General features: G+C 42.1%; 1 protein-coding gene across 2 annotated transcripts; it reads right to left on the bottom strand.

The window, feature by feature from the left end:
• Positions 1–1,879: 1,879 nt before the first annotated feature.
• On the bottom strand, positions 1,880–11,653 carry LOC105689139 (muscle segmentation homeobox-like). 2 transcript variants are annotated; one of them, XM_012405948.3, is made up of 3 exons: positions 10,129–11,643; positions 5,928–6,124; positions 1,880–3,800 (listed from the first exon to the last, which is right to left on the bottom strand). In XM_012405948.3, the coding sequence occupies exons 1-3, from the start codon at positions 11,171–11,173 to the stop codon at positions 3,549–3,551; spliced, it is 1,494 nt and encodes a 497-aa protein (XP_012261371.2). In that variant the 5' UTR covers positions 11,174–11,643; the 3' UTR covers positions 1,880–3,548. The 2 variants fall into 2 exon arrangements, with proteins under 2 accessions (XP_012261371.2, XP_012261372.2); XM_012405949.3 differs by lacking the exon at positions 5,928–6,124 and having other exon boundaries at positions 10,129–11,653.
• Positions 11,654–12,160: the final 507 nt, after the last annotated feature.

Below are 12,160 nucleotides of genomic sequence, written 5' to 3'. Positions count from 1 at the left end.
ATACCTGGTACATACCCGTATACATATACACATAGGCTATGTCGGGCAAAATCCGCTAACTTTGCGAATCGTTTTCCGTGCAACTCCGTTGCAAGTCGCGCGATGAAGATCGAACTACCGTTTTCTATACATATATTCCGTATAGTTTCGCGACGCGCATCGTACGGATATATAGGATGTCGTTTTTAACCGTTAATACTGAAAATAGAATGGAATCAATCGGAATAAAATGAAATGATAAAACTATAAATTCTCCGACTATACGCGTAAACCGCAGAATTTACAAACTCGTATCGAAATTGATTTTAACTACTATTTTTAAAGGTCCACCGTGTATGAAATATTTCGCGCGTGTAACGCGCGTGTATGTATACATATATACGAAGAAGTAAACTTTTCGATTTTCTACCAATGAACCGAGAACCGCGATTTTATGTGTCCAGCTCGCAATCGCTGAATCTGTCTTCTCGTTAAATTAACATATTTTATAGTTCACGTTCGGCGTATATAAATCCTTCGAGAATTACGATCATTAAATCGTCTTTACAACCGATACCGACCTACATACATTCGCATACCGGTACACACATTTGTGCATACATGTATTTATATATCCGTACGCAGCGCAGTTACGGGTACTTATATAATGATCGGATCAAAATTTGCATCGTTTAAATTTCCGCGAACGGAGGATCGCAAGAAAAGAAAACGACAACAAAAAAAAATAAGGTCGAAAAATGGAAGTTCGTGAGTTTGACGTTCGATATAACGAAGCCCGTGTCCGAGGTTTTATTTACCAAAGTTAGGCCAAGTCGAGCATCGTCAGGGCGATCAAAGTGCAGCACCATTCCGAGTCGGCGGTAATCCTTTGATCGCAAAGAGCTGCTGCAAACAAGAGGGAGAATCGTGGTCCTGCCTGCAGCAGCAGAAGGAAAAGCAGAACGCGAAGCGCGTTGCGGAGGAGCTGTTTCCGAACATCGGCGTCTCTCCGGCGATAGACTGTTAAGTTGGGGAACTACGAAGAAGGAGAAGAATGAGATGAAGAAGAGGGAGAAGAATAGGTTTGCCTTTTGACTGCGCTTCTTCCTTCCTTCCTTCCAGCATCACCGGTACGCGGTATATATTTTATAATTAGTCGCAAAGACGACCGTTCGATAAATCAGCGGCGGCACGGAGGTTTAAAACTTAATTAAAAAATGTAGTCAAAAACCAATTAGCGGCATAGTCAAATTAACATATTTTTAATTACCTCTTGAACACTTTCATCCCCCTCGCGCCGATGCGTCAGGTTTCCTTTTTTTTTTTAAAACTTTGAATCTGGTAAACATATATGTAGTATATTTCTATATGGTGTATTAAAACTCGGTATTACAGAATCACACCGTCGCTTTTATATATACCATGTTAATACGTTGCGTACGGCATGAGCTGTATATACACATCTGTAAGGTACATAAAATACAACGTTCGATCGACCGATTGGTTGAGAAATGTTTAACTATACAATAATTACGAACCTATTCGACCGTTCGAATGCTTCCGAATCACGAGAAATGAAAAAAGATGTACTTCGCACACCGAACCGAACTTGACCATATAATATACCTCTTACCCTATACCTATATATATATACAGTACACACATATCTACCGACCTAAGGAATTGATTGCCACGCAGTAAAACGGCGACGTTGCAGTTAATTGAGCGCCTACCTTAATCGGACTTTAATTATCGTCAGTAGGAGTATAATATAGGAACAACTTAGGTACTCTGCAGCAGCAACTCTGTTTAAAACAGCGTGATATCAAGTGTTACGCGTGTGCCAAATACAAAAATTCCAATTTATTTTTACTTTTTTTTTTTTTTTTTCTTTATTTATTCATTTTATTTCATTTCATTCTTTTTTTCTTTTATTGATCCTTTTTCGTTTGTTTCAATCTTTTTTTTTTTGCAATTACGTAACTTTGATCGTCTGCGGGAAACTATAAAATAATTCTAATGTATCTTCAAGGTAATTGTAACACGTTACATGCGCTAATTCTCGTGTTGTTAATTTTTTTTTGTTTTTTTTTTTCTTCCAACAACTATATAATACACCCGCAGCCGCAAATATTACGTACATTTAGTACAGTACATAAGTACGCGTCTATCACTCAGATTTTGCCTGACTTGGCGCTTACCCGGTTTCATGACCCGGAGCTGATCCGGTAATGTACAGTAGCTAAAACTTTGACTCCCGTTCGAGCTGTGTGTAATGTACATCGTTATTATGCTTTTTTGATTAGACTATCGTTTCTATTTCGTGTTGATCTTCTTCTCATTCCAACCTTATCACTTGTGACGCGCGGAGTGTAAATATATAATTAAATTTATTATATAATTATTCGATTAGAATCATTGCCACGAGCTGTTGATACAATTATAATATATCCGTCATAAATACAAGGGGGTATACGAAGTATCAAATAAATTAATTAATGAAACGTAATTAAAAAGAGAAAATAAATAAAAAATAAGATTAAACAAAAATGAACGACGAAAATTAAGAAACTGTTTTCTAATACGGCGTTATGTAATTAAAATTATACGACGTCACAATCACTCATAATTAGTGTTTCGAATTATCTCTACAAGGTTATAACCATATACATATATATATTATATATATAATATATAATATTGATATCATAATCTTCGTATGTGTAGTGTAATATTGAATCAGTTTTGTTTTTTATTCGTCTACTATAATTTTATGTATAATTCAATGGATAAATTATATGTAATATATGATGTATCATATTACATTTATACAATCTATCTTATAATTATAATATATATATATATATATTTATATATATTTATATATGTATATAGGTACAGGAGAATCGCTTATCACTTTTGCATATTATTAATACCACGTTAGACAGAATGATGATGATGTGTGTGTTTTCGTTTTGATTTTAATTAAATTTTTTATTTTTAATTATTACTTTTTTTATTCATTTTATTTCATTTTTTTTTTATTAAATAATTGATGTTAACATGTTATCGGCAATAATATTTAGCATCATCGTCATTATTATCGTATATGTAACATATTATTTATGTATTTTACACAATTTCATTTTAATTAATTTATTCAGCGTCATTTTATATATGTATGTATATAATATATTATGTGGTAATATAATTATTGTATCATATTTACACTATTTACAGTCGGATACAATTTCCTATTTTGTTCGTTTAATTTTTGAGATCAAAAGTCTTTTGCGTTTTCTTCATCGTCTTCTTTTCGCTATTCAATTTTATCCCAACTTTTTTTTCTTGTTCTACTTCATTTACACGTCCATCCAAAATTATTTATCCAAGCTCGCGCCCATCCGTATAATTCGGCGAAAGAATTTCCCTCATTCGTAATACATAATGATCGTTTTAACGTTGAAAAAATTGTCTCACGTTATCCCGGTATAATGATTTTTTGGCCCTCGTAGTGTTAGGTTGATATTAATTTAATTGAAATATAAATAAAACGTCGATCAAAGTCTCTACGGCCTGTGCCCAGGAGGCGCCATGAACATCGCAGCAGCGGCAGCGGCGTGCGGATGTCTGGCCATCGCTGCCGCTATGAATTCCGGACCACCTGGGGGACCTACACCTGGAAACATTAGTCCCAAATCTCTGAGGCCCGGTCCGAAACTCGGATGAAGGAGCGGTCGCGCCGACAATCTCAGTTTCTCGATTTCCGCTTCTTGGAGACGTTTCGCCTTGGCCCGACGATTTTGAAACCATATTTTCACCTGCAATCAAAAATATACTCATTACATATACCTTGTTCGAGGCAAATTTGTCACGGGACGGCGATGACACGACGCGATAATTGGTCGTCAATTGTACGCAAAACGGATGTGTATATTTTACAGACGCGTATATAATAATCGTCAGGTGTCGATGAAATCGACCGGAATGACTGGTTTCTTTTTTTTTCGCTTTTACCTAATTGGGTATAATTATCAGGTATATACGGATTTCGGAGTCACGAAAATCGGGAACACGTTCGAAAATTCGATACTCTTTACGCCAGACGGGTACACCCCGAGTTTGAAGAGGTGGAGAAATTTCAATGGGCGCGATTAAAATAAAAACTGAAAATATGGCGTACGTAGAGAAAAGAGAGCGCGAGGAGCGTTCGCCGCGGAATTGTGAAAAGGTGTGTATATATGTATAGGCGGCTGCAGCGGCAGCAGCCTCTGAATGGACCATTTGATATATAAGCGGATGGGTAGGTATATAGGGCCACCGCAGAAATCAATACGTGCCCTCATCCGAACCGCCTCTTGGTCGCCCCTCTTCATCTCTACCTACAGCGTCGCACCGTTTATTCGCTTCTTATATGCACACCTCCTAGTGGAAACGCCGGTGGGCGAGAGGGGGTGGCTCGCTCGATGGTTCGAAATTTATCGCAGAAAATCGGCGGGCTAAATTTTGTACCGACATTTATTTCATCGGGTGTACGAAAATAACGATTCTTTCTTTTAATCGTAAGTTTTCTTCTTTCGTGAACGATAAAAATCAGCCTTATAGCTAACCGAACGAAATTCTTGCCTTACAGTCTGCGCGTCAGTTTCTTCGATTGGGTAAAAATTATCGCGGTACCGTACGGTAGTTATACACACGTGAATCCCGCAATAGTTAACCCTGTAATCGCGATAATCAGCATTGTCGCAGGATATGCCATCGGCTTTTATAGATGTATACGGATATTTTATATAACACACGTACACGCGTATCGCGTATACCTATAGATTGTATATTAGGGTGACTTTTGCACGTGAATAATGGACAGCGGTGCAACAAGGAACACCTTATCTTCAACCAAATGAATTCAACATGGTGTCGGCTGAAAGCTTCATTTCGTCTGGCGCATTGTAATGCGAACCGCAAAGTGCATCGAGGCACGCTAACGCGGCAAACTTGGTTATAGGTACGTACCTACGTACGTATGTACCATACATACCATATAATATACCCACCTGCACAGAGACCCTATCAACCGGCAATTTCTCTGTCTTTCTATTCGGTGTTTTAAACCCCATTTTGCACGTATATAACTTAACTTAGGACGGAACCATAACGCGTGCGGCACAAGAATAACCGAACCAACCTGTGCAATCCAACCCTTGGACATCGGTTGTAAATATTTAACCGGAAGCCCTTCTCTATAGACAAGGTGGAAAAAGCGCAAACTTGAACGCGACGAGAGGGAGACGGAGTCGAAGAGGTATCCACTCTCCGGTCGAACGATCGACGGGAAATGAAAATACTCTCAGTTCATATCGCGCGGATTTGGACCGCGTTATGCTTGGAAACGGGGTGTAACAGCTATCGCCTGGATAGGGCAATTCTGAGGCCGCTATTAGCCGCACGGTGGCAGGTGTCTTTAAATTATTTTAGTCGACGCTTGTATACGGTCGAGAGATTTATGGTTTGGCTTCCGTCGATACGAAAACTCACGGAATTTATCTGTGTAAGAGTGAAGTACGTATACGTAACGCTCGGAACGGTATAACCCGGCACCCGTGGTCCATTACCGTATTCAGAATCTTGTCAGCTAGGTTACGCTGAATAAATGTATATATATACAGTTTATGACATATACTACACCATTATACAAGCTATCCATATTTGACTAATTAGTCGAAGAATGTACACGATCAATTTAACGACGCGAGACAGTGCGATAAAATATCGCGCCAATGTGTAACGGAAGGTGGTTGTTTCTTATTTTTTTATTTGTTTTTTTTTTATTTAAGTTTTTCTCCACGCGGCGTTGTAAATGGCGGAACCCCCGGCACCACGGTGCACGGGACGACGTTAAAAGAACGACTCCCAGCTCCACATAAATTTCGCATACCGCAATTACTCACCTGTGTTTCTGTTAAGTGAAGCGACGATGAAAATTCCGCCCTCTCCGCTATGCTGAGATATTGTTTTTCGCGAAATTTTTTCTCCAACGATAAAAGCTGCTGCGTGGTGAACGGCGTTCTTGGTTTCCGATTCGGTTTGTGCTTCCGGAGGGTACACCGAACCGGACCAGCGCCGGGACCGGGCAGCCTCAGATCACCTGAAAAATTAATGGAAAAGGTTCGTTTTTTACAACGCGAGGATCAAGCGAACTTTTGCCGATTTCCGGTCACGGTGTGGGGTACCCCATGAATTTCGGAGCGGCGCGAACCCCGTGATGACGTGTAATCGATATTCGATTATGAGAAAAGCATGAATATTCATGGGGACATCGATTACATTACGGCGCTACGACTTTCTAATGCTTATCGCGCGAAGAAGATGATCAGGTTATAGGTTTAGTTTGTCGAAGATTGAATTTAAACATCCGCATTATCAATTTCTCGTAATCGATAGATTCCATAGGAAGATCGGAGACAAGCTACCTGTCCGTACGGTATACATATGTATCAACGATACTGGATGATATTGAACGTAATTTGAAAGCAGTAGGAGAAACAGCGGCACGCTGAACCGAAGCTGAAGCTGGACACGATTTCTGAATTACATCAGCTGCTAATTAACGATCAACGACCGCTGAGGTAAAAAGAAGTTGCACATTGTCGGTTATAGTTACATAGCTGTGTACACCATACAGAACGGCTACAATATATATACATACATACATATAACTGCAGAGGTGCGTCGTTCTCCTGCATCCGCCGTTACTTACTTACATGATATTTACTTTGTACATACGGGTATATGTATACGTGTATAGCGGAGCGAACTATTCCAAGAGATATCGAACGCTCTTACAACAGAGATACATATATCACATATCATACAACGTGCCTATAGAGTATAGAGTATAAATGCCACGGTAAGAGTTATCGATATTATATTCAGCGCACAGAACTAATCAATCTGTTTTTCCATCGTTCTAATTAATTCCCGTTAATTACCCGACTTATATACAGATCGCGGAGAAACTAAAGGAATAAACGAACGACGTGCATCGACGACGGACGAGGGAAAAGTTCACGAGTCTTTCAACCCTGAAGAAAAAAACGATGGGACGGATGGGAGGGGAATAACTCGTGAATCGTGATATTTTTTCTTTCACCGGAAAATCGACGGATACGCATCGTTCGATCGTCGTTATATAATATGGGGAAGGTTAGAATCCGCTGGTCAAACAACCGTTTAGTAGAATCGCCTTAGAATTCCCGCGGGGCAAACGGTGCGCCGCGGTTTGTAGCTCGCGACCAGTATTCCCCAGCCGCCAATTAATTGCCGGCAATTATACGCCGCAAAGGAAGTGGTAGAGCTGCTGCTGGTTGTGCGCTTCTCGCAGCGGTATATATATATATATATAGGTATGTACGTACACCGGCGATACAGTAAAAGCCAAGTAGGCGTAGGATACGCCGAGTTCGTGTAGATACCCGCGTATATGAGACGCTCTTGAGCGCGGCAGAACATTCATTCGTATAATACGAAAGTTGTGCTAATGACGAATTATCTGACGATTAGCTAATGACTTGGCAGCTGCCTCTGATGTCGTATCTGATTAAACTTTGAGGCAACGGAAGCAAATAAACGAAACAAAAAAGAAAACAGAAAAAAAAAACAGAAAAGACAAAAAATATCCAAAGAGTAGAAAAGAAAAGGGAAGGGGAAACTATCAACGGAATTCACTGTGAGAAAAAGACGAAAAATTTTCGTTCCGATATCCGTTGGATCGGGTACAATGAAAAAGAAAAAAGAAAAAAAAAAAAAAAACATCAAAGTCACGTTGAATAATGTATAAAACTACCATAAATTTGTCAACGGTTCGTCAAATGGTTTTATAAATAATTACAACCAATGCTCGAACACGTTTAATTATTACCTCCTACTTCTTTTTTTTTTCAACTACTCCACGTGTGCGATATTTGGTAAACAAAGGTAGATCGCATACGATGACACTATTTCGCAAATTTTTTTACTTTTTTTCCTCGGACAAGTTTCTGCATCATCACCGTTTCATATGTAAATCAATGCGAAAAACTAATAAACGAAAGCGGACAACATGTGACGATTGCAATCACGACGACGACAAAGACGACGACGAAGACGATGATGATGATGATGATGATGATGATGATTATAACGATGGCAACGATTTTTCAGCTCACGTCTTCGACTCTCTAACATGTACGCACACCAGAGTTCCTCCAAGTTCGTTTGATGTGGGTAATTATGTCCATCTGGATGATGAATCGTTCGGAATATTTTGTATAACATTATTGGATCTGAGAGCATAGCTTGGCAGCCATTAATTCATTACTAATACCACCGGACGGATAGATAACCGGGGTTATAAATTACAGTTGTATTCATCACTTTGAAAACTCACGGGGCCCGGTACAGAGGCCCCTAATGGAGTGACAGGTTGAACAATCTATTTAGATATCAGACGCTGGAAACTGAACTCTTTTTGGATATTTATTTATGAATATATACACGTACACGCGTGTACGCGATACGAATTAGCGGTAACTCGGAGTCTCGTCAACGTCGTTACATCGTATTTTCCGTAATGTATATATTTTAAACCCATGTAAAAAAAAAAAAAAAAAAAAAAACAAAAACCCATAAGTATAGATAATATTGTTTCTGTGCTTATTATTTCTGATTTATCATGTACCCCACATGCCTATACCGACCACTTTCATGATAATAACATCAGCGACCAACTTCATGTTAGAGAGACACTTTAAACAAGAAATGATTTACTGCAAAGATTATAGCCCGGCCCGACTTGTCATTCAATTTTTTCTCTTTCTTTTCTCTTCGGAACGAACAGACGACGTTGTATCTACGTGTTCGGAGGTATTGCGCTGCGATAATAATTAATGCTCGCATGTATACCTAAATACTTACTCCGTTTGACTTTTTTTTTTACGATTTACACGAAACGTTTTTAGTTTCCTTTATATTTTTACTTCTTCTCACAGTAGCGGGGCGGCTAGCCGCTGCTGCACTCGCCGTAGAAGCACGCGGACTATTTTGGTAGCCGATCGTTCACAAGCTACATAATGGGCAGCACGCCGCTCACTAATTGGCGATAATTGATTGCACTTCATATTTAGCGTTACTACAACCGTATCTCTCTGGACTCCGGTTATCGATTTGCTTTTCTTGTACGATCATCTCCTCGATAAACTGTCCGCTGTAACGACCGCGAGCTTCTGCTCGAGGATATTCGTACGCCTCAGTTTTTTTTTTTTTCGTTTTTTTGTCGGTTACTTTCATATAGCTCGTAGATGACGTGCGATTTTTCACTATCTATTTTGAATCGATCAATTAACACCGGAACGAAAAGTCTCGCAGATTGGTGTCTGCCGAGAGTGGACGAAGTTGGACATCTCGAAAGAATAGCTGCGAGAGCATCCATCTCTTTAAAGTCCTCTGGGACAGCGATAAAAGAGTGGATAAGCACCAATATGGCGTAAAAGCAAACGCCTATAGTAAACCAAACTAACGAGAGGGCAGTTTTTGTAGTGGAAAATATACATTATGGATGCTCGAGAGTTATGTATGACTCTATTCGCGCAGGCGGTATAGGGTGGTCTATTCGCATTACCTTGAAGCGAGCAACGAGGCTAGATCTGGACTTAACGGGTCAGTACAACGCGGTGTTCGTTCCATCTTGGATTTTATGCGTTGAGAATCCCGTAATGGCTAAAGATTTCTTTCTCAGAATTAGCACCGACGATAGAAATTTCTTGTTACGGTATAGAGCTGAGCTTATTTTGTTGAATTCAAAAACCCCCCTTACGACTAGAGGGACGCTGTTGCACTTGCTCAATTTACTCTTATTAGACACGCCCCGCGGGGCATTCTTCACTAGAAAGGTCAGTATACATTGTTCCGCCGACTAATATGGTTCGCTGAATCGCGTTTATGAGCAACATAGTCGTGAAAGTTGCGCGGTATAAACTGACCTCCTATGAGTCGATTATACATGTATACCTAATCCGCTTCCAACTCTTACGAATTCCACGCCCGATAATTACATCTTTTCATCCGTTTCGCGGTCATAACCGCGTTCTTTTTTCCCCAAGCACTGCATCTTACCGTTCGGACTCGTAGGCCCGCCGTGTTGAGGGTACAGATGTCCGTGCGGATTGTGGGGATGCGGAGGTGGGGGGAGCCACGCGAACCCGGCAAGGGAATGTGGAAATCCTCCCGGGTTCCATCCGGGACCACCGGGACCCCCCAGGTACGTTCCCGGTGGCCTTTGAACGCCAGGATGGATCGGTTGCGGCACAACCGGACTGGACTTTTCCTTCTCCGGTGTGCCGTCCGGGTCCTTCTCGATCTCCGAGTCCGAGTCCGTAACGTTCAGATCCTCGGAATGTCCGACACTTCTGACGTCGTTCTCCTCGTCCAGGTGCTCCTGCGTCCGATCGCCTTCCACCGACTTGTTCGCCTCGGAATCACTCCTGTCGTCGAATTCCCTCCGCATAGCCGGAGACACAACCGATCTGTTGACGATCCTATCGTCCTGAAGATCGTGGTGATCATCTCGAAAATCACTTCCAGCTCGACTGGGCGAGGACGCCGGACGTTTGTCCTGATCCTGTTGTAACCGATCCCTGACCTCGGCCAGACTGATCCTGATGGACGGTGCAGATGACTTTTCGTGACTGGACGTGCGCGAGAAATCCCTCACCGTTAGTATCTGATCCCTTCTTTCGGTCGGCTGCTGAGGACTCGACTGCTGCTGCAGCTGCTCCAAACCACTTCTCTGATGATTGACGAACGATCCCTGATGGTCCCGGTGCGGGCTCAGTCTGACCAGCAGTTCTTGGTTGTGCAATCTTTGCTGTTCCACCAAGAGTTCCCTGTACCTCGCACCCATCCGTTCGACGTCGATGCTTTTGTCCGTATCCATGATTCGCTCCTGATCGGCGTTGCATTCTTTCCTCGATAACGATCCCGGTGACCGACGAGTGCCACTCAGAAGAGAGTCAACGCTGAAACTGATCTTCCCGCTTCTGGGTTTCAGACTAGCCGCGGACGCGGATGTCGAGGTCGCCATGTCAACGTTTTCCGAAATGCTGCAGGCGCTTCCGGTACCCTGTTGCTGCACTACCACCCCTTCGCCATTGCTCATCATTTTTGGCACAACTGCGGCTGCTGTTATTCCCCTCACGACATCGGTATCATGGTTGAGTTTTTTCAGCAATCTGACTTCGCCGTCGACACTACGGGACCGATTGAAATTTGACCTCTGACGAAACCTAATCGGACACAACTGATTCTTGTGATCTGGTGCACTTTTGCTTCAGCCGATTTCTGTCATTTCGCAAACGATCTCGCGCATCGTATCTTCCGATCCACGTTCAACGATAATACCGATCGCTATCGTTCCACTCACTGTCACTTCACACCGAGGGCCACATCACCCGTCGCTAAGAATCCATCGGTCGGGACACGAAAGCGAATAATAGACGACAATCGGCGTCAGTTTCAAAATGAGGCGACTATCGAGTCCGGATATCGTGTTAACCGGTACTACCGCGGAACCGCACTGATTTCTCAGTTGGCAGAGCGTACCTCTCCGGCTCTTGATTCTCTCCGCTGGTTTCTCGTCGTCCAGCTCAAACAGCTGGAAACGCCCCCGTGGTCCGCGAACGCTGTACGAGTTGTATTTCAGCCAATGCGCACACTTTCAGCGACCAGATGGGCGGGGCTTAAGTGGGCGTGTCCGATAATCTATGCCGACCAATCGGAGGCGGAGGAAATTGAAGCTTCCGCTTGAACGAAACGCGGTGGTATGGGTACGAGGTGAACGTGACGACTCCTAATTGTCTAATTCCCTCGCAGAGCTTCGGGGATTGATTGGCAATCAGGGTTATTGGGTTCGGCGGGTGAAAAGAGGTGGGAGAGGCAGGAGAATCGGGTGGGGATGTCGACTCGATTCGATGGAAGGGGGAGTTATTAATATCGAAACGTCGATTTCTTACCTCCTGAGAAATTGCTGATTGGAAACGCCGATCGAGTATTTTATTTCGCGACAGCTTATATAACCGATAGCAGCGGAAAAATAGCGACCGAGATTATTTCCTCCACTCCACGGAAACCGAACACCGAATTCTCCACT

The sequence above is a fragment of the Athalia rosae genome, chromosome 2 (genome assembly GCF_917208135.1).
Source record: "Athalia rosae chromosome 2, iyAthRosa1.1, whole genome shotgun sequence".
Taxonomy (NCBI): domain Eukaryota; kingdom Metazoa; phylum Arthropoda; class Insecta; order Hymenoptera; family Athaliidae; genus Athalia; species Athalia rosae.
This window is presented reverse-complemented; position numbering and strand designations above follow the sequence as displayed.